At 29.2% G+C, this 27,119-nt stretch overlaps 1 protein-coding gene across 6 annotated transcripts; it reads right to left on the minus strand.

Moving 5' to 3' along the window:
* Positions 1-4,380: 4,380 nt before the first annotated feature.
* Positions 4,381-21,381, minus strand: LOC111309409 (putative disease resistance RPP13-like protein 1). Of its 6 annotated transcripts, none has more exons than XM_089748862.1 (8): positions 21,174-21,381; positions 19,159-19,236; positions 18,936-19,053; positions 18,669-18,812; positions 6,618-10,858; positions 5,298-5,626; positions 4,721-4,910; positions 4,381-4,564 (listed from the first exon to the last, which is right to left on the minus strand). In XM_089748862.1, the coding sequence occupies exon 5, from the start codon at positions 10,846-10,848 to the stop codon at positions 6,649-6,651; it is 4,200 nt and encodes a 1,399-aa protein (XP_089604988.1). In that variant the 5' UTR covers positions 10,849-10,858; positions 18,669-18,812; positions 18,936-19,053; positions 19,159-19,236; positions 21,174-21,381; the 3' UTR covers positions 4,381-4,564; positions 4,721-4,910; positions 5,298-5,626; positions 6,618-6,648. The 6 variants fall into 6 exon arrangements, with proteins under 6 accessions (XP_089604988.1, XP_089604990.1, XP_089604992.1 ...); XM_089748864.1 differs by having other exon boundaries at positions 19,159-19,323; positions 21,174-21,368; XM_089748866.1 differs by having other exon boundaries at positions 18,713-18,812; positions 19,159-19,323; positions 21,174-21,357.
* Between the last annotated feature and the right edge of the window lie 5,738 nt (positions 21,382-27,119).

The following is a 27,119-nucleotide window of genomic DNA, read 5'->3' on the forward strand; positions in this document are numbered from 1 at the left end:
AAAGACTTGGACTGCGGTCTTTGCAAATTAATAAAAAGTTTTAATAAAGTTTCAACAAATTAGTTTGAAAATATTATGGCAAAAAGATTAGTCAGAAAGAAAAAGGTATTTTCGAGCTCCTTGAACCACTCGTTTATAATGACATATAGCTGTGAAAATAAGAGAGAATCAATTATTTAAATATCTGATGTAAGTAATGATGTAAAAAGTTATTTTTAAACGAAAATATTAATTTAAAATTTAATTTAATTAATTTATAAAATTATTTTTAAAAAATAATACTTATAATATTTTTTATTTCAAACTACAACTTTGTTTATAAAAAAATCATTGTTTATATTTTGAATTTATGCAGTTAATTTTTTTGATTGAAAAAAAATTTAAGAATAGAGAAAGTTATTTTATTTTTAACATCATGATAAGTTGTTAAATCGTAAAGAGACTTATAAATTTTTAAAAAAATTTTGAATTTATTAATTATCTATTTATAAAAAATTATGAAAATTTAAATCTGAATATTTTAAGTTCAAAATTTAAATTTTAATCACTTGTGTTAATTTTATTGACATTTATACACTTAATTTATATTTACATATACCTCCAGTTGTAACAATTTCATTAAAATAATATAACCAAAATGTACTTCTATCAGTTTTATTTATAGAATCAAAAGAAAAGTTTCTGTCAACTGAATTAATTTATAATCAATTAATTACATATGGTCATCCAATTAAAAATTGGTGAAATTTAGGAGGTAGGCCAATTGTAGTTTATATTCTAAAATGCAGAAGACAATTGAATCTAAAATATATTATTATTTTTTTAAAAAATATCTAATAAATTTAATATTTAATATTTAATATTTATAATTTTTTATTTTTATACTGTTATTTTTTATATAAAATAAAATAATCACACTGCAGCTGATTGTGGATTACCTGAAGTGTGACAACCCCATTCTAATACAATATATTTAAAGGGTATATAAGAAAACTAAGGCATGTAACATCATGAGAAAAATCATGGATGGAAAACAGCTTAGACTGTGTTTTCTTGAAAAATGGAAGAACGTGTGTTGACAATATAATTGCTATGAATTGACCTTCTTTAATTGTGAGTAGCTTCTTCACCTCTTCCTTAAGCAGTCCTTGACAGTTGGCACACCAAGAATACCGATATTCTCTACGTTTTATGCTACTTGATTAAAAAGAAAAAAAAAAAAAAGAAAGAAAAACACTTTTACTTAGAACATATTAATTTGATAGTAAAAGTTGTTTAATGGCATATAAATTATATTAACCACACAGAGTGACAAGGCCCATAGATTTAATTATATTTTTATATTCTAATTGAATTATTGTGGATGACTAACAATGGATTTTTAAAATTTTAAATTTAATTCATTTGATTTTCTTTTATGCAATTATTTTATGAGATTAAGTTTAATAAATCAAATTCAAACTTTAATATTTATACATTTTTTATTTTCAAACTGTATTTTTTTTACTAAAAAAATCACATTATTTGGCCTTTAGACTCCAACAACTCACCCTTATAAAAAAATTTTAAAAAAAATTAATGGCATAATCATTCAAGAATTCATTTTGAAGGTGCGAAACAAAATTCACACTAAAATTTGGTGCTACTTGATATTAAGAAGTCCAAGAAATACCAAAACCAATCCTTATTTAATAACTTGTAATAATTAATAGTGAAAAAGCAAAAATAAAGTAAATTCTTATATAAATTCATAAATATTCCCTCCATCCCAAATTGCTTTATGGTATTGAATTTCCTGAAAATTTAAAAAAAGAAATTTGATTTTAATGTATCTAATATTAAAATAAATTTTTTTATAAAATTAAAGTTTCATGATTTTTAATATTAAAAAGTAAAAAAGTAAATTTTAAATATAAAAAAGGAAATATTTTAAATATTTTAAAAATAGAATATAATTTTAAGATATTACAAAAAGAAAATATGGATAAAGAAAATGAAACAGAAAAAGTATGTAATAATTCTCATAGAAAATTTTTTACATATAAAATAATTGTTCTTTAATAACTTGTAACTATTAATTATTTTTATTAATTAATATATAAATAATTATGTTATTATTTTTATTAAAAAACTTTAAAGTCTTTAATGATATTTTTTTTTCTTTCATTTCACTGCCATAAATGTTTTTGACGAAGTTGCTCCATCACTAGTTTGAATCTTATCCATCAACTCTCATAATCATCGTTGGATGATCAATCTCAATATCACCACTGTTTTTATTTTCTCTACAGTGAATTTCATTGCTATGCTAAATAGGACCTAAGGGGCTTTGGTTGTGACTCACCTACTCCAACTATTACCTTGGTTTTGTTGGTAGGTCGTAAAAAAAAATGGAAAATTGATTGAAATCATCTTCTTTGACTCAATTTAAATGTTTAACTATATAATTAAAATCAAATACTCAGCATTAAATAAATTTAGTTCAACTATTTAGAATTGCTACAGATTCTATTTTTCTACCCCAAACTTTTAGTTTCTACTAAATTAGTCTATTTATTTTAAACACAAAATCAGACATATTTTTCACTTAAAAATAATTTTGCTTTTTTAAAATTATAAAATTCGATTAAATAAATATGCAAGACTTAATTATGCTAATTTTATACTAAAAAAATAGAAACTGATACAATATAATAAACATACTAAAGTTTTAATCACTCTTAAATATGAATCCCAAAGATGACTGATAGAAATTGATAAGTTATAAAAATATTCAAATTCAATTAATTACATAAAAATAATATATGTTTCCTAGCGAAAAAATTAATTACATTAATTATATTAATCTTAATTATATATTTGAATATATATGGCTTATGGAAGAGAGGTTTGTACTTGTGTTTGTGTATTATCACTTTATAATTTAATTGATAGATTATATGCATTCACTTTGACAAAATGATAAAATCCAATCTTGGGGAATGATTGTATTGTTATAATCAAAATGATATTTAATTAGAAAATGATTGAGTCCATCTGTTTTATGCAGCGTCTACTAACTATAGCGTCTACTAACTATGGTTGTCTTGAGAGGTCATTTGGTCTTCCTCCATAAAAGCATGATACAATGGGAAAAGTTTAAGCTAGTAAGGGATGGTCTTCCTCCATAAAAGCATGATACATGCTAGAATTGTGATCCACTGTGGCCAGTTGACAAATACTGATATCCCGAGTTCAGTTGTTTGAACATAGCAATAATTATGGGTTGCATTAGAAATTCAAGCTCCAAAAATTGCCTAAAATAATCTTTGATGTTTTTGCGTTCATTTTGAAGGAAGTATTATTGAGGGTTTGCATAATGTATGAGACAGTTATTGGAGTAGCATTCTGATTCAATTTAGACTCCTTTGGAAACAGGCCTTTTTCGCAAGCTCCTTTCACTTGAAATTGAGCTGAAATTCTGCAGAATAAATTGAGAATAGTTATTTATAAGCTTCTGCAGAATAAATGGATGCTTGAGTTTGTGTTCTTTCATGTCAAGACAAGACACACCCCTGATTTGATGATTGAAATGAGCTCCTCAATATTGAGAATAATGACTTAAATCCTATAATAGATTTTTTTGAGATTGATCAGATATTGTTTGATGGATAATAAAACTTATAAAAAAAAATTTTTAAGAGAAAAAAAATTCTTAATCGGTAAGTTTAACTTGCAAGAGAAGAATTCTAAAAGAAAATAAATTTTTAATAAGCAAGTTTGTATGATTATAAATAAATAAAGTCTTTACAGGGTTAGGTATGAGAAAAATATGTAAGAGAGTTATAGGATTTTGTAAAATAGACATCCCAAAGAAGCATTAGGGCTTTACGTCTTATAAATATGTATGTTTATTTGTGAGTGAACTAAAAAAGACTGAAAGATCCATATAAGTATGATGTATGAGTACATATAGATATGTATTTGATTTTGTTAAAAAGATACACATGAATATGTGTTTATTTAGATTGATAATACTTCATAAAATAAAAAAAAATTAAAAATATCTTATAAGTATTAATTACTGAGTGAGATTAAAAATTTGATTTGTATGTTTATAATTCTTTACAATTAGTAAATCTTATTTCTCATTCGTGAATGTAAATTAATTAAACTGAATCACGTTAAGTTATTATCTCTTATTTATTTGATTCATTGTTTGATTATACTTCTATTGATATGATTGGATTGAAGCTTTTTAACTTAAAAAGTGGTATCAAAACTGAGGTAATTTTTCCAACACTCAAACCAATACTCCAGCTCAGCAGCTGAAGCACTTTGTCTCAATCGACGTAGATGTTTCTTTATGCCCAGCCAGAATGCTTATAAAGATCTACGAAGCATATCAAAATGTTTAGTCACTATTATAAATAGTTAAAACTTCATACATAAAGGCAAACAGTTTTCAAAGCAACTATAAAAGAAAACGACATGAAGCTGTGCTGCTTTACATTGTTTATCATACAACCTCAGATTCTTCAAAAGCTCAATCCAGGCAAAGATTTTAACTTGTGGCTACACCGAGCTGAAAGATACAATCATCGGAAAAACAAGGGCTGTTGATCAATGCTTTATGGAAAGGATATGTTATGCATCTATATGAAGAATTGAGCTACAGTGGAATGAAACTTCCAACATCATTGCACAACAGAATAATATTATAAAGAATTTTAATACTTACATTTAGAATATCAATTTGGCTTTTACACACGTTCCCAGCTCAGCTAATTTTACCTGCTTGATGCAGTTCTCACCCTATCTTATCATTTCTGCTTGCACCCCTGACACGGAGGAGGAAAGATTTCTGTTGTAGGAAAGGAGCTGCTGCCAGAACAACTTGGAAACCACCAATGAATTGAAGTTCTTTCGTCCTGTCAAACAAGTTCCACAACATCAGAGTTTTGTTTTGAAGCATTTGAGATAAAAAATGGTAGCACCAAAAAGGGAAGAAAAAAAAAAGGAGAAAGTAATCCTAACAAGGCTGGAAGTTTTCATTATGCTAAGTACGATGATTTCTTATAATATATGGCTTCTGATCACAAACAAGGAATCTATATACTCAAGAGTATAACATATGGATTATGGATGGTGGAACATGATTCACGGATATGGAATGTTCAAGGCACTTATTGCTGGTTCTGGAAGAGAACCTTATTCAGTTTAAAAGACATAAATATGGTACATTAAACATAAAATATAATTGATTTTTCTTAAATAACTATTTTTTCTTTGCAGCCTGTGTATAGTAGTAAGATTACCTCTTTCATAGGAAACAATGTTTCCCATGGGGGAATTTTAGCGCCACTGACACTGTCGTCACTCCTCAGTCCTCACTGCTATTGCCGGCAATAAATCTTTAATATCTCATCATTCATCAGAAATTGAGTTCTCAATGGAATTGAGGCAGAGATTTTGGTATTGACCCATTCAGGCTGCCATATGGTCAATTTGACCGCAGTGAAGGCAATGCATACTTCAGCTAAGTAAACAGCATTCTTCTTTTTCAGGTCTTTCCATCTGCTTTTGCAAACCACTTTGTGTGCTCCTATGAAGGCACTACTCACTAGCCTCTGCAACTTCTAACTGACTGAAGCCAAAATTAGATATCAAATTAATCTTCACGCATATAAGAAGATAACAAACATTTAATAATTGAAACCATTCTTGAATGATTCTGCAAAAAAAAAAAAACTCAGAAGTCAATGAAACAAAATGATTAATAGATATGAACATTTAACACATCTGTTCCGTTCTTGAAATTGTCCTATAGGGAATTTTTACCAAACGACTGAAAGAAATATGTTTCATAGATTACAAAAAAGAAGTTTCTAAATTTTCTAACTTCTAGTAAACAATCCAATGCCATACTTACTCAGTCTTTTCTGTGATCAATCATAGGCAAGGCAGAAAGGAAATACACATAAAGAACAGCCAAAGACATAAGGATATCATGAATGATTCATGAACACAAGATAAAAATATATATAGAAATCAGCTATAGGACCTACTCATTCTGAAACTATTCTGAAATTTTCTTTTCAAATGGTAGGAAAACATTGAATCTGTGTATCAAACTTGGAGAGGACCATCTGCAAGTTACAATAACTTTTAAATTAAACCATTATATTCCAAGATGGAAGGAAGAACATCTTTCTCAATTCTGCAAATATAGATTACACTACAATTAAAAGTTTTGCATAAAAGAGATACATCCGTTTCTAACAAATGAGCTTCAAAAATACCTGTCCCCAATTTAACAAGCAGGATTTTATCAACGGTTAAACTTAAAAGGTCAAAGTCTGAATTTGATTCCTTTACTACCTCAATCCTATCGGTTTAGTCCAACTTCAATTTTAATGAATTTAGTCCATGTATTTTTATTAAAAATAGATTTTTTATATATATTTTCCATTTCATTGTTAAACAAAAAGCTATGTATGTAATGGATTGAACTAATGAACATTTTATTATGAAATATAAAAAAAAAAAATCAAGAATATAAAACACTTGAGCACTTGATTTAATAGTGCCTTAATGTTCTTCAAATAAGTAGCATATAATTGCAAAGTGACATATACCTGATTTCTGGGCGTTTCTTCCGGTAACAAATTAAAAAATATCAATGCAAGGTATGTGGGCTATTTTGGGCCACTCTTGTCCTTCATCCTTCCTGCATCGTTCTCTTAGCAACGGACAGTCAGCAATATGAAGTTGAAAAAGTGAGTCAAACATCTCCTTTTCCGGGAGGAATTTGAGACCGGGGCAGTTTTTTATTTCCAACGATTCAAGAAATTTGAGATTTTGAAAGCCCTTGGAGGATAGAGTTTCTAGGTTTGGAAAACCGTAGATGGAGAGGAAGGTGAGAGTGAGGGGCAGAAGCATATCCTCACATGGGAATGACACCACATCAAGAGAAGCACCGTCGATGCACAAATGTTTAAGGGAGGTGAGTTTGTGCAAACCCCGCTCGATCACTGACTTGCAAATATTGGGTTGCGAGATTGCAAGTGAAGTGAGATTGGGAGGGAACCCCTCCTCTGGAAATGATATCACACTTGGACAATTATATATGAACAATTCTCGCATCGAGACAGTGTTGTGGATGCAGTTAGGTAAGGCATGGAGTTTTTCACACTGAGAAAGGCTAAGCTTTCTGAGCTTGGTTAATACACGAGGCAAAGATCTCAAATTATCACAACTGCGGATAGCTATCAATTCAAGGGAAGAGTTCTCTTCAATTTCTTGAGCTATGGACTCTAGTGCTCCGCAACTACCAATATCGAGGTTTCTAAGCCCCATAGGTAACTTGCCATTGGATGACAAGGATGTCAACTTTTTACAATCATAAATGTCAACATGTTGAACCCTAATAGGTAACTCGCCCCTTGAGGATAAAGATATCAGAGACTTACAATTTTTAATATCCAGGTGCTCTAGAAGAGGCGTGCTTTTGATGTTGTTATTTACTCCATCCAGCAAATACTGCAAACTCTCACACACTCTAATGGTTAAACGTCTTAGATTTGGAGGCAAGTGCCCATTTGAAATTGAAATCAATCCTGGGCATCTTTCAATTCGTAGCACCGTAAGGGATCTGTAGCTGTGTAGACTTTCTGATAGCCTTTCTAGCCTTTCACAATATTTTACGCTCAAATCTTCAATATTGCAAGGGATTCCTAACTGCATATGCTCTTCCTTTTCGTCCTCTGCCCCTATGGAAACAAGTCTTGAACAATTGTCAATTTCCAAAAAGCGAATAGGCCTCAAATGTGTTGAGGGTCCTTCCTCGTTCTGCCATGAAGAAATCAGCTCCTGGCATCCACTTATACAAAGACGTTCTGCTTTTATCAACCCCTCCATTGGAGAAGTGAATTTTGAAATGTCTGAAAGAGAGACACTTTTCATGAATGAGCCAGAATTTGTACAATTTGTAGACGCCACCTCTTGGCACCCATAAATTATTAAGTCAGACAACTTTGGAAGGCTTGATAGTGAAACTACCAACTGCTCACATTCTTGAATCACAAGTTCCTCCAATGAAGGAAGACAACTAGGTAGATTTCTCAGTTGGTAACACCACCAAATCACTAGCTTCTTCAATGAAGGAAGACAATTAGGTAAACTTCTCAGTTTTTTACACCCAATAATCTCTAGCTTCTTCAAGGAAGGAAGACGATTAGGTAAACTTCCTAACAACTTGGGGCAACCTTGAATGATGAGCTCCTGGAGGTGTTGGAAACTCCTTACATTTTCATCAACTTCACAGGGATCCCATTCCTCCCATTCTGGCATGTGCTCAAAATGTAATCTCTCTAGTGAGGGAAATGCGTTAATCGACAGATCCTTTCCAAAAAAATTAGCACCCACATTTTTTACCTTACTCATCCACCGCATAGAAAGCGATTTTAGCGACGGTAATCTTCCAACAGCTGGTAATAATGTGCAATTTGGACAGTAATCCAGATCCAGAATCGATAGGTTTTCAAATGAAGGATCTCCAATCCAATTTGGGAATGTTTCACCTCCATAATATTTGATGGTGAGACTTGCAAGCATTTTAGGAGGTTGGAGTGAATCCAACACGTCCTTGTGACTTTCTTCTCCTGCAGAATTATAACTCCACTCCAAAGCCAAATCACGAAGGTTCGACTTATAACATAACCCAGCCACCCATGCATCTTGAGCTTGGACAACATTCTGCAATTCTGAAATAACAAGTCTACCCTTAAGATTAGACAAAGTTCCCATCTCCCTTATCTGACGGCCAGTGTTTTGACTCACAACAAAATTTGTCAATGTTTGGAGATTGGTTAGTTCACTGATTCCCATTGGCATCATTTCTATTGAATCTGCACCTGTAATGTCAAGATGCGTTAGGTTAATTAAAAATCTCATTTCAGAAGGAAACTCTTCAAGCAAATAGCACCCCCGCAACAGCAAGGTCTCTAACTTGTAAAGCTTGCATATTGAATCCGGTAGAGTTTTGATTTTAGTGCCAGAAAAATTTAGATAACGCAGATGCACCAAATCTCCAATAATATTGGGAACCTCCATCAGGTAGCGCCCTTGTAAAGATAACACCCTTAAGTGTTTAAATTCTGGCAACAACTCACTGAGAACTTGATTATAGAAATTCGACCACCATTCAGGCATCTTCAACAGTAGGAAGGTTCTTAAACCCTTCTTTCCTTTGAAGACTTGGAAATTTTTAAATCTGTCTTTCCCACCACCAATGTAAGATGAATGGCGGGCATGACCCTTGTCACCCTCCACTCTGAAGCATATATCTTTGGCAACTGATTGAGCCAAATCGTTAATCACATCATGCATTATATATCGAGACTCATCCTTGTTGGATATATCAAAAAATGACCTCCGTACAAGTTCTTGTAAGTACTCATGACCCAAATCTTCCTTTTTCTTTGTAGCTTCCACTCGCAGAAAGCCTTCTGCCATCCACAATAAGACAATTTCTTCCTCGGTAAATTCATAGTCTTTGGGGAGTACGGCACAGTAAGCAAAACATCGCTTCAGATCTGCGGGAAGATGATGATAGCTTAATCGTAAAGCTGGAATTATGTTACTCCTCTCTTCTGATAAATTCCAAATCTCACTTCCTAGTATCTCTTCCCATTTACCAATTTCCACCTCATTGCGCAAAAGGCCTCCGATGGTCTTAGCTGCCAAAGGCAAACCCTTGCACCTTTTCGCAATTTGTACACCAAATTCTTCGAAGTTCGGATGCTGACTAAAATCTTTTGCTCCAAATGCATGTTGAGTTAATATAGAACAGCAATCACCATCTGACAACTCTGGCAGCTTGTAACCTGGGATAGTACCCACCATTAATGAAACACTTTGACCACGTGTTGTCACAACAATCGTAGCTCCTATGCCAAAAGGGGACATCACACGAGTCCAATCATCATAGTTTTCATGCCAAAGATCATCCAAAATCAGAAGTAGTTTCTTTCCCTCCAGCTCCCTCTTCAATTTTATTTGAAGGTTATTCAAATCATCTCTAACATTAAAAGATTCAGGACTAACTGATTGCAAAATTGATTTCGTTATCTCCTCCATCTTAAAGTCGTCAGAAACGCATACCCATGCTTGAAAATCAAAATGCTTAACTACACGACTATCATTGTACACAAGCTGAGCAAGCGTTGTTTTGCCAATCCCTCCTTTGCCAATGATGGGAATCACAGAAAATTTATTGCTATCATCACTCCCAAAAATCAAGTCAAGGATTGTTTCCTTGTCTTTTTCCCGACCGTAGACTTGAGTTTCATTCACCAAACAAGTGGTTGATCGCCATTCCGATGTTCTCTTGGGCCTCCCACCACCATTTTTCGTCAAAGCCAAGAGACTTATATCTGCTTCTAAATCTTGAAATCTAGCAGTGATCTCTTTTATCTCGGACATCATTTCCTTATTAAATGATAAATTATGACCCCTGAACCAGGTAAAGCAAGCATCAACAAGCTTTTGTAACTTCCTTGGGCGGTGTTCTTGATGTTCCCTCGTTAACTTGAGTCTCAAAGCTTCAGTAGCAAACTTATCCAATATGTCATCCACATCGTATGCCAAGTCTTGGAGCTGGACCAACCAACTCTTCACATGCCCATCATTCATTTCCTTCTCCTCGGCATCATTTAGCACTGCATGAATATTGCGCAATGTCTTTTCCAACTTGTTGAGCTCCCCGCAAACTTCCTTCTCAGTTACAATGTTGAGAAATTCCGAAGAGGCCAAATTACTAAACAACCCTTCAAAGAACACAGATAAAGCAGCTTCAACGACGGACATGGCTTTTGACCTGCAGAAACAGAAAGACTATGTGTAAAAATGATATAGGGATAAACTGAAAAAGATTTGAACTAGAAGTAGAACACAACCAACAACCACACCAGTACTGAATCTGATCTTGGTATATTTCTATGTGGCTTATATCTCCGCGGTAATTTTTTCTAATACTCCCATTACTAATTAAGAAAGTTAATGGACTCCTTAATAAGATTATTTTATTAGTGAGTTGTTAAAGTTCACATGGTTCTGCGAGAAAAAATCAACAAAGGCTAGGCAAATTTTAGATTATTTATTTTTTGGTGACATTCGTGACTAATGTATCCTATGCTTGGTTTTTGTTCTGTATTCATATTTAATTCTGTAAGTTCTAGTTTTTTTAATTGTGTGTACAATATATAATTCAAAAGCATTAATTGATATCTTTTTATGGCTAATAATTCCTTCTCATTGATATGGTAAGTCTATTCTGTTAAGAGTACATGTTCCACAAGTATACCTGGGTTTTTGGTTTTTTTTTTTTTTTGTTATCATTTCATTCAATATATTTTAATATACCTTCTAAACATTTTAATATCTTTTTTATAAATTGATTAAATTGTTGGATGTTGACATAAGTACATCACCCATACTAATGATTTGCCTAATCCTATGATGGTTGGATTCCTAAATTTTGCGCCGTTGTGTCGTTTGCCTTTAAGTTTTTATTATTATTCCAATCAGACTATTTGTTTGTCTACATATGAAAATTGGAATATAAAAAAAGTTAGACAATATATGTATATTTTTTCTATTTTTTTTAGAAATTAAAACCAAAACCGTATTTTGCAACTTGCAAGTTGTTTTTAAAAACCAAAAATAAAATTTTAAAAAATTTTGAAAACTATTCAAAATACCAAAAAAATATTTCTAATATTTTGAAAATACTTTCAACATTATTAAGTACTATTCATCTATTCGATTATAATGCTCGATAAAATTAAAAATATGATGTTTGAAAATTTTAAAAAAATTATTGTTGATAAGATTTGAACTCATATCTTCTTACAAATTAAAATTTTAATCACTTTATTTAATAAATTACTCTTCTCAAATTTTTGGAAAAAAATTATATCAAAACACGTTTTAAAATTTAATTAAATGATAAAATTTAATCAAAAACATAAAATTGGCAACTATAAAAAACCACCCTGTACCAAATTCCAACTTTGTTTTTCTTAAAGTAAATGTATCTGTGTTGATTTGACATAAGGGTAAATCCATTTCTACTAGCAATTGGCTGATAAAAAAAAAGGTAGACCATATATCAGAAAATTTTTTTTATCAAGCAAATTTTAAAAATCATTAAAATGGTAAAAATTTTGATCTACCAGCATACAACAAACAAATCGGAACTCTGAAATCTAAAAAGAAAAACCACTTTTTATAACATTCTATTATCAAATATTGTAAGTATCCCATTTAATCTGAAATTTTAAATTTTAGAAGGTTTTGGCTAACTTTTAATTGGACTATAAACTAATTAATTTGAGTTCGAATTATTATTTGTCTCTAATTATTAATTTTGGGTTTTAGTTGATTAATAGGGCTAACCCATAGTCCATTCTCCCTTCTTATGATAAATCATTTTATTTTATTTCCCCTCTTATTTCTTTTATCAAATTTTTTATATATTTTATTATTTTTAAACAATCAAAACAAAAATAAAAATAAAATAAATACAAAAAATTGAAAAATAAAAAATAATTATGAAAATCTAGATAAACAAAAGTATATAAATCATAAAATTTTTAAAGAAATATCCTAAAGGAAAAGAATCAAATTAAATTCCTGTAATGATTAAATTTTCGAGATTGAGATAAAAGTGCAAAGTATTTTTTGAAGCAATTTTTTTCTAATCTGGAATTCCACTTCAATGAAGATTAGTTCCATATTTAAACAAATGACAAGCAATCACAATATGGATAATGAACACAAAACAACAAGAATCATCAAAAGAAACAAACAATTAGCAAAAGAAATAGGGCAAAACATTTTCAGTCACCAAGTGTTTAGAGTTTTAGATTTGATTAATTTTTAGGGTTTTTTTAGGGTTTCTAAGTTAATAAAAAGAAAAGGAAAGGTTTTTTGGAGGCCTATTTTGGGTTACAGATTTAGACTTTTGGATAAATATTTTGTAAAATCTAACTTAAAATAAGGAAAGAGGAGATCATAAGAAATCAAGAGAGGATTTTTGGGAAATTTTATCACTAGCGTACAATGGCGGACAACAGCACCAATCAAGTTTTCAATGACTTGTTTTGGGTTTTATGATTTTGGGGTATTTTTTAACATTTTTGGTGATTGATTGAATTTTTTAACACCAAACATTTATACTATGGTCGAAAGTTGCAAACTATTGAAGTTTTCGATGCCGAAATCTATAAAAACTTTGAGTTTTCTGACGTCCTATTTTTATTGCCCTTGAAAAAAGAGAGCTTTAGAGAGATAAAAACAGAAAATAAAGAGAAAAGAGAAAAAATATTGATGAATTGACAAAATTCTTTGCTTTTTACTATCCATACTAAATGTTGAATTGAGTCATTTAAGAGGTGCCCAACTCATGACAACCCACGCCTCAACCTAGAGAGACTTGGATCATATGTAACCCGAGTTGTGTAACAAGCCAATTAAGCCGTTAACTAAGCCGAATAAGCAATTCATGTAGTTCTTTTATTTTTTTTTTTGTTATTTTTTTGTTACTTATTTATTTTTACGCATATTGAAATTTTAATTTTTAAATATATATTTTAATTATTTGACAAAAATAAAATTTTAAAATTTTATTTTCATAAGATTAAATAATGTTAAATATAAATTAATATTATTTTTAATAGTTTTAAAATAAAATAATTATTTCTAAAAAAATTTAATTAATTCAATGACAAACTACTTTAACGAAACAAACATTTTTTTTGCATACTCTTATGGTGAAAAAAATAAAACTAGCAATTATAGACACATCATTTAATCTAATAATGAAATTTTAAGAAATTCAAGGGTGAGCAATTTTCTAAAAAATTTTTAAGTGAGAATTTTTCTAAATTTCACCAAAATATTGTAGAATTTAAAAAATTATTTCAATATTATGAATTTTCATTTATTTTTAAAAATATAAATGAAAAAATTAATTTGATAAAAAATTAATCAACAAAAGAATTTTCATTTATTTCTAAAAATTAAATTGATAGAAAATTAATTGATAAAATAAAAAAGGATAAAAGAGTTAAGAATGTAATAGATAATTATAAATGTATTTTATCACATAATGTTTAATATATTTGGGAATAAGTAGCGAATTTGACTGATTATTGAATTTTAAGAAATTTATGAGCATGAATTTTTTAAAAAATTTTCTATGTGAGTAAACTTTTCTAAATTTCACCATAATGTTAACGAATTAAAAAAAATTAGAAAATAAAAAATTTCCAACTTATTTCCATAACAATAAAATTAAAGGAAATTGTTAAAATTAATTTAACATGTTTTTAAAAAATAAATTATTTTTATAAAATAATTAATTGAATATCGAAACCCTTTAAAAAAACGAACGTCTTTTCTTGAAAACTATTGAAGTGAAAAAATTATTTAGAGGTTCGATTAAAGTGTTGGAGAAAACCTAATAAAAATTTTTACATTTAAATAATAAAAAAATAATGAAAAATATTAAGAATAGAAATCATTTTAATTAAGATTATTAAAGATAATATAAAATTAATTGATATCATCCTTTGAATGGACACTGTGAGGATGTTAATACCATCCTTATAAACTTAGTTCTGTAACATAAATCAAAACCTACCTTTTTAAAGTCATTTAATCAAGCTTAAAACTATTTTAAAAGGATAGATTTATTTAATTAACCAATCACACTTAAGCAAAAAATTCATGATAATTACTTTATTAATATTTAGTGGTTAAATTCACAGATTCACATGTTATAAAAGATAAAATTATCATTTGGTTTAATAATTATAATATTACTTACTAATAGAAAAGAGAATTTCTCAATACAAAAGATGGAAAAAGTGATTATTCCAATCTTAAATGATTTTGAAACAAGAAGATTTGGATCTCATGAATCACATTGGGGTCAATAGTTATCGTTTCTCCATTTCATGGGTAAAAATTCTACCCAATGACTTTTATTTCTTCAAAATAAATGTATTTGTTATGATTTTCATGCTAATTTTTCAGTTTCAAAATTAACTTATCCGAAGTGAAGAGATTTGGAAGTGTTAATAAGGTTAGCATCAATATTTATAATAAGTTCATGAATATTGTTCTCCTTAAAGGTCACTCTAGTAGTCTAGTTCTCCAACCTTAAAAGGATATAAGGGATTATACTGATCATCAATTCTATGACTCAATTTTTTTTCAAAATTATTTGTAAAAATATTTAATTAATAGATTGCTGAAACTTTTTTAAGAAAACAAGAATGTTTTTTGAATACTCTTGTGATGAAAATTTTTTTTAAGGATTCAACCAAAGTGTTAGAAAAAGTCTATAAAAAATTTCTAATATTTAAATAGTAAAATAATAAGAAAAACTAAGGAAAAATGTTAATTATAGATATTATTTTAACTAAGGCTATTAAAGGTAATATAAACTAGTTCTACCGATATAATAATATCCAAAGAGATGATATAAAATGCAATTAAGAGTGAAAAACTTGAAAGAGATGAAGCAAATAAAGGTGTTACGTCTAAAAAGAAAGAGATGCTCAATCAATGATTTGTGAAGGGCAAGGGTAGTAGGCTTTTACTCTACGCCATTCGTACCAAATAAACCAATTTTACTATCTAACCATATATAACATCTTCCAAAAGTCCTTATCTTTATCAACCAATCTCACAATTAACCTTTCAAGTAAACCCTTGCCTTCAAACAATTGCACTTACTCTTGTCTGTTAATTTATTATCCAACCAGTCAGCAACTGAAGATGACAAAGAAACATTCAAGAAAAATTTTCAATTCCAATCTTTTACCTTTACTAGTAAAACATCAATACCTTACCCTATGCCTTTGAAAAATGCTTTAAATCCATCAGTAAGGAATTATGACCCAAATGATAAATGCAATTATGACATGAGAAACAACCAATTGAAAGAAAAGATTTAAGCACAAATTAATAGTTGCCCCTTCACTCAAGGAACTTATAAAAAAAGGAAATTTGCTTTGATGTAGATTAAATTTCCATTACGAAATTTAAGGGTATGGATTGTCATCTCAAACTTTCAATTTGTAGGAACATTCCATATTTTTTAAAGTTTGCATTTTAATGTTATAGGCAATAAATCTTTAGTTCCCTTAATTTTGTTTGCAATTGTTCAAATATAAATTCTCGCATAACTTATTTCACAAATGAATTCTATGCCTAAAGCTTCCAAATATTCATTTAACACACCTCAAACAATTCTCGTGTCCCTCTTTGAGAAAGTCCATTCTAAACCTTTTCCAAATTTTTTTTTAAAATCTAGAGGAAATCTCATCATCTCTCTCATTTTGAACCTCCAAAACACCTTCCTTATCTATCCACAATCACCGGAGTAGTCTCAAGCCTAGGTCAAAGCTTCCAACTAATTACAAACATCTGTCTAACTTTTTGTGAAAACCTTGAATAACCTAATCTGTCACTAAGCATACCCTATTGTCACTCACCACATCACCTTGCCTTGTCACCTAAATCCACATCACTTGCCACATCACTAGGCATATCATCCAACCACATCATCTCAGGTATATCATCTCTCCAAATCCAACCAAAACTCTGTCTAAATGATCAAAGTCCATCCAAAACTCTATCTAAAAAGTCCAATCAAATCAAAACTTTACTCAAAGAGTCTTAGTCCAACCAAAACTCAACCTTAAAAGTTACTATTTCACCAAAACACTCTAAAGAGTCCTAACACCAAAATTTTGTTCAAAGAATCCACATCGAACTAAAATTCTTTCAAAGGGCTAAAATTCTTTCAAAAGGCTTAATCTAGCTAAAGCTTAGTCTTAACCCAAGAAGTTTTAGTCAAGATTAAACACAACTACACTAAACCCAACTCAAAAGCCTAGACCTATAGTTGTCATATTGGATCTTGTATTAGGAAAATCTGCAGAGGTATAAGTCCTAAAATCTTTAGACATCTTAGACCTCTTATTAAATTATGTGCAAGTGACATATCCTCCAAGATGAAATATCATGTAGTCTTCAGAATGCGTAATGTATACCATTTAGTTATAATTAGGACTTATTTTCTTGTTAAAGGCGGGGATAATTTTTGCAATGTAAACTCATGTCTAGCATGTGATGTAAAATCTTGTCATATAGATTAGGTATAAAGAAAAATCATTTATTTCTATTACAAATTTAGAATTTTAATATTATGAATATTAAATTGATAGAAAAGTAATCAACAAAAGAATTTTAATTTATTTCTAGAACTAAAAATAAAAAAATTAAATTGATAGAAAATTAATTGATAAAGTAAAAAAGGGATAGAAGAGTTAAAAATGTAATAGATAATTGTAAATGTATTTTATCATATAATGCTTAATAAATTTTGGAATAAGTAGAGAATTTGACTGATTATGAAATTTTAAAAAATTTGTGAGTGTGAAATTTTCTTAAAATTTTTTATGTGAGTAAACAATTTAAAAAATTAGAATATCAAAGATTTTCACTTTATTTCCAAAATAACAAAATTAAAGAAAATTATTAAAATTAATTTTAAATGTTTTAAAAATAAAAATGAATTATTTTTGTAAAATATTTAATTACTCTAATGACAAAGCTTTTTGAAAAAAATGGACCTATTTTCTTGAAAACTATTGAAGTGAAAAAATTATTTAGAGGTTCGATTAAAGTATTGGAAAAAACATAAGAAAAATTTTTATATTTAAATAATAAATAAAGTAATGAAAAACATTAAGAATAGAGACCAATTTAATAAAGGCTATTAAAGATAATATAATATTAATTGATATCATCCTTTGAATGATCATTGTTAGAATGTTAATACCATTCCTATAAACTTAATTCTGTAATGTAAACCAAAACCTATTCTTTTAAGATTCTTTAGTCAAACTTAAAAATCATTTGAAAAAAATAAATTTATTTAAGTAATCAATCATACCTAATCAAAAAATTCTTGATAATTACTTCATTGATATTTAGTGGTCAAAGTCACATATTCACACCTTATAAGAGATATAATCATCATTGGTTTAATAATTATAATATTGCTTACTAATAGAAAAGAGAATTTCTCAGTATAGATGAGAAAAGTGATTATTCTAATCTTTAATGATTTTGAAGCAAGAAGATTTGGATATCATGAGTCACATTAGGTTCGATAGTTATCGTTTCTCCATTTCATGGGTAAAAATTCTATCCAGTGAGTTTTATTTCTTCAAAATAAATGTATTTGATATGATTCTTATGCTGATTTTTTAGGCTCAAAATTAACTTATCCAAAGTGAAGAGATTTGGAAGTGTTAATATGATTAGCATCAATTTTTATAATAAGCTCATAAATACTCTTCTCCTTAAAGGTCACTCTCTAGTAGTCTAGTTCTCCAACCTTAAAAAGATATAAGGGACTAAACTAATCATCAATTCCATGACTCAAATACTAATATCAACAAAATGATTTTAATTTCTTCTGTCTCACAAATCCAACCCTTCAGTCATTGTCTCACGGTGAATTCTAAATAAAAATAGATAGCAAACTAAAATAAAATTCTTCAATTCAAATCGAGAAGAACCAAAAAGAAAGAGAGAAGAAGAACCTGATGAAGAGGAAAAATAGCTTTTCAAACAAAAGAAATTTTGCCGTTAACTCCTAAATTTCTTGCTACACGAGTTAAGTCCGAGAACTTAAAAGATTGTAGTCCAACAGCTCCTTTTCTTGTAGCAATGATACCTGATGCATGCTAAAAATTTAAACGTAATAGTCAGAGATAAGTATTCAAAGCATAAAGCAAAATATATGTTCAGCAAGCATTACAAAATAAAACAGTAACAAGAACTTGATGAGGAGGAAAAAAGCTTCTCACAGAAAAGAAATTCTGTCGTTATCTCTTAAATCTCCTGCTATAATGAACCCTAAAACTCTTTCCAGTTAAAGTTCGAAAACTCAAAAGATTGTGTTGCCAACAGTCGTTGCAATAATACCTGATATAAATTAGAAATTTACACGTAATAGTCAAAGACAGGTATATAAAAGATGAAGGAAAATTAAAGTTTAGTAGGCTTACAAAATAAAGTAGTAACAAGAACCTGATAATGAGGAAAAAGGAACTTTTCACATAAAGGAAATTCTGCCGTTAACTCCAAAATCTCCTGCCATAATGGACCCTAAAACTTTTCCAAGTTAATTCTTGAAACTCAGAAGATCGTATAGCCAACAGCTATTCTTCTGGTTGTAATAATACCTAATATAAACTAGAAATTGAAGCATAATAGTCAAAGATAAGTACTCAAAGCATGAAGCAAAATATATGTTCAACAAGTATTACAAAATAACACAATAACTAGACCTACTTGCGTTAACAATATGGAAGTACCATGCAAATGGACAACATAGCCAAAAATGGATGAAATATATATTATAAAATAAATTTATAAGTATTAAAAAACAAAAACATTTTATTGTTATAAGGAAACCAAGTTTTATTGTTACTAATTCATTTGCTCTCGTGCTTCATTGCAAGATTTATTGATTTCTAAATTTTTATAAGTAACTAGGTATAAGGTTTAATATACTAAAATAAAGTATAATTGATTTCTCTTTTTGCATATTGTATTTTGTTTAGGTTTTTTCCTTTCCCTATAATGGGCAACAACTTTAGTATTATGACATATTATACACTTTAAAACAAAAACACGAACATGCAATAAAGATACGATGCCACACAGACACGAATAAGACAATATAATAATTAAAAAAAAAAAAGACATGGACGTGATAAGGCACCATAATAAAAAAAATTTTATATATTTTTATGTTAAAATACTCAATGTATATGTAAATATCAATTTTTCATTTTTCTTTTTTTTTTTCAGTTTAAATTTATATTTTATAATATAAAAAATATTCTTAATTATATAAGAAAAAATTTATTTTTAAATTCATGCAAGATATTAACTATTTCAAAATGATGAAATAACAATATAGCTCAAACAACGAAATACTGCGTTTAATTTTTTTAAGAAGTGCGACAAGTTATATTGCTTTCTAATTTCTTTTTTTCTTTTTACTTTTTGGTGTATAAAAAAAAGCCAAAAATCATGTTTGGTCTACTTAAACATGCCTTCCCCACCCATAAGAGACCCACACTATCCTTTATTTTTCTTTTTCTTTTCTTTCTATTCTTTCTTTTTTGCATTTTTTTTTCCTGTTTTCTTTCCCTAGCTCCTACTGGTTTTTGACAACCCCTCTGTCATCATCACCACTATCGGTCGTTGCCCATCGATAATTGAAAATTTATTTAAAAATTATCAGTAAATTCATCTAACCTTTTTCTTTCTTCTTATCTAACAAGATTTTCAAAAAAAAAAAAAAAAAAAAACCTGGAAAATCCTAGATCTAAAAAAATCTGTTGAGATGGTGTGGAACTAGATTTTTTTTTTTTTATCATGTCCTAGCTTGGTATGTATGTATTTTACTGTATCGACGGTGTGTTCATGTCGAACACGAATACAACATCGGTACAGAAAGAGTCGCCGCATGTCCGTGAGTGAAGCCATGAGACGTGAGACCAAATCGCTCCCTTCTCCTCTCTCTCCTCCTCTTCTATGTCATTGCAGGTGCCATTGTTCTTTTAGCTCACATGTCACTTCTAATGAGTAGAGTCACCTAATTGATTATCAGTTTTAAATCTTTTTACAAACATATGATTTCCATTTTAACATTTTATTCACTTCAACAAAAGCAGAACACCTCTTTAAAACATTTTTAGAAAATTTTGCAACATTTAGAACTTTAAAGAAATTAAACCTCTTCTTGAAGCAAAACTTTCAGCCATGATATGATGCCCAATTTCTACTAAGTTGATAAAGAAAACCGTAAATAAGAAAAGTTGCTAACTAGAAAAATTCCAACGCACCATAGAAAGGTATCAATTAAATAACAAAAAAAAATTAATAACTAGCAATTACCATGTAAATGGAAAGTATCACATGCTTTAAAGCAAGTTTTACTACTATACCAAGAAATATATATTATTTTAAAATAAATTGTAAAACAAGAAAATAAAACATACATGAAGCTAGAAAAAGAGAGAAGCAATTACAGTTTCAAGAGACTTGAGAGAAAATTTTTCTCACGATTGCCAATAAGGGTAGGTCGAACGAAGGGAAAATGGTGAACTACGGAAGCATAAGCAAAGTCTTTGGTTTTTGGAGGATTTGGATGGAGAAGGTAGAAAAAAGAAGAGCTAAGGAAAGAAGAAGTCAAGGCAAAGAAAGCACGGGAAAGTTTATTGTTCAAAGACTTGGATTGCGGTATTTGCAAATTAATAAAAAGTTTTAATAAAGTTTCAACAAAATAATTTGAAAATATTATGGCAAAAAGATTAGTCAGAAAGAAAAAGGCTCTTTCGAGCTACTTGAACCACTCATTTATACTGACAAATAGCTGTGAAAATAAGAGAGAATCAATTATTTAAATATCTGATGCAAGCAATGATGTAAAAAATTCTTTTTAAACGAAAACATTAATTTAAAATTTAATTTAATTAATTTATACATTTATTTTTAAAAAATAATACTTATAATATTTTTTATTTCAAACTACAACTTTGTTTATAAGAAAATCACTCTTTATATTTTGAATTTATGCAGTTAATTTTTTTTATTGAAAAAAATTTAAGAATAGAGAAAGTTATTTTATTTTTAACATCAAGATAAGTTGTTAACCCATAAAGAAATTTATAAATTTTTTAAATTTTTTCGAACTTATTAATTATCTATTAATAAAAAAATAAAAATTTAAATCTAAATATTTTACATTCAAAAATTTAATTTTAAACACTTGTGCTAATTTTATTGACATTTATACACTTAATTTACATTTACATATACCTCCAGTTGTAACAATTTCATTAAAACAATATAATCAAAATGTACTTCTATCCGTTTTATTTATAGAATCAAAAGGAAAGGCAACTGAATTAATTTATAATCAATTAATTATATATGGTCATCCAATTAAAATTAGTGAAATTTAGGAGGTAGGCCAATTGTAGTTTATATTCTAAAATGCAGAAGACGATTGAATCTAAAATATATTATTATTTTTAAAAAATAATATATAATATATTTAAATTTAATATTTAATATTTAATATTTATAATTTTTTATTTTTATACTGTCATTTCTTTTATATAAAATAAAATAATCACACTGTAGCTGATTTTGGATTACTTGGAGTGTAGCAACCCCATTCTAATACAATATATTTAAGGGGCATAATGTAACATCATGAGAAAAATCATGGATGGAAAACAGCTTAGGCTGTGTTTTCTTGAAAAATGGCAGAACGTGTGTTGACATATAATTGCTATGAATTGACCTTACTTTAATTGTGAGCAGCTTCTTCGCCTCTTCCTTAAGCAGTCCTTGACAGTTGGCACACCAAGAATACCGATATTCTCTACTTTTTACGCTACTTGATTAAAAAGAAAAACAATTTTACTTAGAACATATTAATTTGATAGTAAAATTTGTTTAACGGTGTCATAACGTTTAGATTCAGGGATCTATCACTAAACATTAATTTTTAAGAGTCGTCATCAATTTTTTTTATTTAAGTATGATTAGCCACATAAAAAATCTGTACTTTCAGGGAACACTTAAGTTTAAGGGTCCATAAAAGAATAGGTTCAGATCTACTAACCAGAACAGGGTTCAGGAGTTCAGTTACGTGTAAGAAAGGTTATAGCACCCTCATAACCTCCATCAAAAGATGGTACCAGCCGAAATTTGTGTTATCTAATGAGCCTTAAAATTTTACCAAGTAATTAATTATTGAAAATTATTCTCAATTGACTCTAATACTTTTAGCAAAAAATTGAAAAAATTTCCTCACCTCAGGAGTATGCAAGAAAAACTACTGTTTCACTTGCAGAGGCTCCGTCGTCGGATTATTTAAAGAAAAATCAAAATCAAAATCAAAATAAAAAGGAAGAAAAGAATGATTGTTCTTGTGCAGGAAAAATTGATACTTTCAACTTTTCCCTAAAAATATTCTTTTGAAACTTTAATTTAATTTTTCCTCAAAAATTGATACTTTCAACTTTTCCTGAAAAATTGATTTTTTGAAAATTTATTTTGAAGGAAAATTAATACTTTCAACTTTTCCCCAAAAATATTTTTTTTTTGAAAATTTTGATTTTTAAGGAAAATTAATACTTTCAACTTTTCCTCAAAAATAATTTTGGAAACTTTGATTTTCAAGGAAAATTGATACTTTCAACTTTTCCTCCAAGACTTTTTTTTGAAATTTTATTTTTAAGGAAATTGATACTTTCAACTTTTCTCCAAAATATTTTTTCTGAAAATTTTGATTTTCAAGGAAAATTGATACTTTCAACTTTTCCTCAAAAATCCTTTTTTTTGAAAATTTATTTTTAAGGAAAATTGATACTTTCAACTTTTCCCCAAAAATATTTTTTTGAAAACTTTGATTTTCAAAGAAAATTGATACTTTCAACTTTTCCCCAAAAATATTCTTTGTAAACTTTGATTTTTAAGGAAAATTGATACTTTCAATTTTTCCTCAAAAACCTTTTTTTTTTTAAATTTATTTTTAAGGAAAATTGATGCTTTCAACTTTTTTCCAAAAATATTTTTTAAAACTTTGATTTTCAAGGAAAATTGATACTTTCAACTTTTCCCCAAAAATATTTTTTTTTATTTTTATTTAAAGAAAATAAAATAATAAAACAAAATAAAAGTGAAAATAAAAAAAATAAAGAAAAGTAAAACAAAAATAAAAAATAAAATAAAGGTAAAAAAAAAAACTAAATAAACCTAATCTAATGAAAAAATAAAAAATAAAATAAAAAATTTCAAAAAAAATAAAATAAAATAAAGAAATAAAAAAAATTCAAAAAAAAAAACCTGGAGCGGCTCGTAGTACGGCTCGGCTCGACTCGGCTCAAGGAAGAGAAAACGGCTCGGAAAAGGGCTTGGGACCTCGGCTCGGAGGGGGGAAGACACCCGCGAGTCAGGAAGCGGGTCGACGCTTGGGTCGGATCGGATTTCGGTAAAACGCGCGGATCCTCTGAGTCACTTAAGGTAAAAATGATGTCGTTTTGGGAGGGTATATAAGGTAGTTCCCTTCCTTTTTTGGCAGAAACCTTCTCCCCTCTCTCTCTCTTCCTTCCCTTTTCTCTCCCTTCTCTCTAAACGGTCGAAGAACTCCGGTTGAAGATTCACCGGATTCTAGAATTTTTCATCGAAATCTGGATTTTTTTCACCGAAAGTTCACTGGAAGTTGGTCGGTTTCTGGGATTCTTCGCCGAAAACTTTAAAGTTGGCCGGAATCGTGGCCGAAAAATGCAACTTTCGTCGAAAAATTCAATCGAAATCTAGAATTTTCCAGAAATTCTCAGAAAAAGATCTCCAAAAATCTCCAAAAAATTTCTGTTAATTCCCAGAACCCTTCTAAACCTTTTCTTAGCCATCAAAAATTTTTTACACGCCTCTTTTCTCTCAAATCAGTAGCTTTTGCTCACTGGTTTTCTGTGTATCCTGTTCTGTTCCAGAGGGTCCTTTTTATAGGGATTGATCAGGAGTTTCTGATCAATCCCAATTCCTCTTTGGACGGAGATTCAATCTTTGAATCGAATCTGGACTCTAATTGATTGAATCCCAATCCAAGCCAGATAAATCAAAAATAAATAAATAAATAAATAAATAAAAGAAAAAATCAAACGAAAATGAATTAGATAAATCAGAAAAAATAGATAATTACATAAATATTAACATGAAAAAAAAGAAGAAAAAAATAATAATAAAATAAAATAAAATAATAATAATAATAATAATAATAATAATAATAAAGATATATACATATTAATAAATACATAAATCCCTAAAAAAAATAATAAAAGAAAAAATATATATATACATATATAAAATAATAATAATAAAATAAAATAAAAATGTAAAATACAAAATAAAAATAAATTAAAAAAATAAAAATAAAATGAATAGAAAAAGAAAAGAAAAAAAATACAAACTTACCCATTTGGACTAGGCCCAATTGATCGGGCCTGGACCAAATTAGGTATCTACAGCTGCCCCTCTTTGCACATTTTCTATGAAACAGAAATTGCGCAAAGACGTAGACACCCAATCAAATCTCAACTCGACCTTTTTACTTTTTGTGTTTTTTTTTTTTTTATCAAAGCTCCTCTAAACAGAGGCTCAACAACTTTGAGAAACATAAATGGCTCCTCTAATCAGAGGCTCAACGACTTTGAAAAAAATAAATTGCTCTTCTAAACAGAGGCACCACGACTTTGAAAAGTAAATTGCTCCTCTAAACAGAGGCACTAGGACTTTGAAAAGTAAAATGCTCCTCTAAACAGAGGCACCACGACTTTGAAAAGTAAATTGCTCCTCTAAACAGAGGCACCACGACTTTGAAAAGTAAATTGCTCCTCTAAATAGAGGCACCACGACTTTGAGAAAGTAAATTGCTCCTCTAACAGAGGCACCACGACTTTGAAAAGTAAATTGCTCCTCTAAACAGAGGCACCACGACTTTGAAAAGTAAATTGCTCTAAATAGAGGCACCACGACTTTGAAAAGTAAATTGCTCCTCTAAACAGAGGCACCACGACTTTTAGAAAGTAAAATTGCTCCTCTAAGCAGAGGCACCATGACTTTGAAAAGTAAAATGCTCCTCTAAACAGAGGCACCACGACTTTGAAAAGTAAATTGCTCCTCTAAACAGAGGCACCACGACTTTTGAAAATAAAATTACTTCTTGACAATCATGTCCAAAGGAGTTGAAAGTTGTATTTGAAGGAATTTCAGGAGATTATGCCCAAAGGTCTTATAAATCAACCCTGATACCAAAAGACATCCTATTTCAAGGATTAGGAACTTACCTGACAAGCTTTTTCTTTCTTAATTTTAAAAATATCTCCATATCTGTCTTCTCTATGTGGGATGTTAGAACACCCTGCTTCTTGAATTTATACACTGTACTTTTCTGAAAGTAGTGTATGCTATGCAATGCATATGAATTTCAATGCATGCTATGCAAATGTTGGCCAATTAATTCCTATTCAATGTATGGTACTCAAGTTTCTCAAGCTTTTTTTTTGTGTTTTTTTTTTTTAGGCATCAAGCCTTTTGATTCTTCAGAGATCTAATTACACTGCTCTTCTAAGATCGAACCAGTGTAGCTCTTAATTGTCTCTTCCACTTACATTCTTCCTGTAAAAAAAATCTCTTCCCAGATTCAATGTCCTAATCAGGAGCTGAACATCTTGATTCTGCCTTTTTCACTTTTGACTTATTCAATGTAATGTAAAAATCTTTCATGTTGTTATTCATTCATCTATCATTATTTCAAACTCAAAAAGTAAGAATGCATTTGCACATTTCTTTAATGGTGAGGTATTAAGAAAAAAAGAATCTGAATGGTTGAGAAACAGTCATCATAAAAAAGACACAAGAAATGAAATAGAATGTCTCTTATTAGCAAAATGTTGGCAAACTTTGGCCAAGAAAGAATTACAAGGATAGGTATGGAGACAAAGCCTAAAATGAACAATCAGATAATCATGATAACACATCTCAAAGTTTTTTCTGAAAACTCAACCCTCTGATGTATTTAACAACTTGGAACTCTTCCGAATTTACTAGCTTTCATATCAGCGAACTTTTAAATTCGATGTTGTATTCTCCTTATCTAAGCTACCTTTTCAGGTTTTCAACTTAGACAAACCCCCTATGACTTAAACCGCCCTTTTAGGGTTTTCGCCTTGAGTCCTCCTTTTTCATTCACTTTTTTTTTTCTTTTTTCATTTTTTCATTTTTTTTCATTTTTTTTCATTTTTTTTATTTTTTTTATTTTTTCAAGCATAGTATTTCTTCACAGCATCAGAATTTATAGGATGGGATAAATCATTTCCATCCATCTCAATCAGTATCAATGCTTCATCTGAAAAAGCTCGTCTTACCATATACGGTCCTTCCCAATTCGAAGTCTATTTTTC

Source organism: Durio zibethinus, chromosome 19 (assembly GCF_047325235.1).
Source record: "Durio zibethinus cultivar Kanyao isolate XHJ-2024 chromosome 19, ASM4732523v1, whole genome shotgun sequence".
NCBI lineage: Eukaryota > Viridiplantae > Streptophyta > Magnoliopsida > Malvales > Malvaceae > Durio > Durio zibethinus.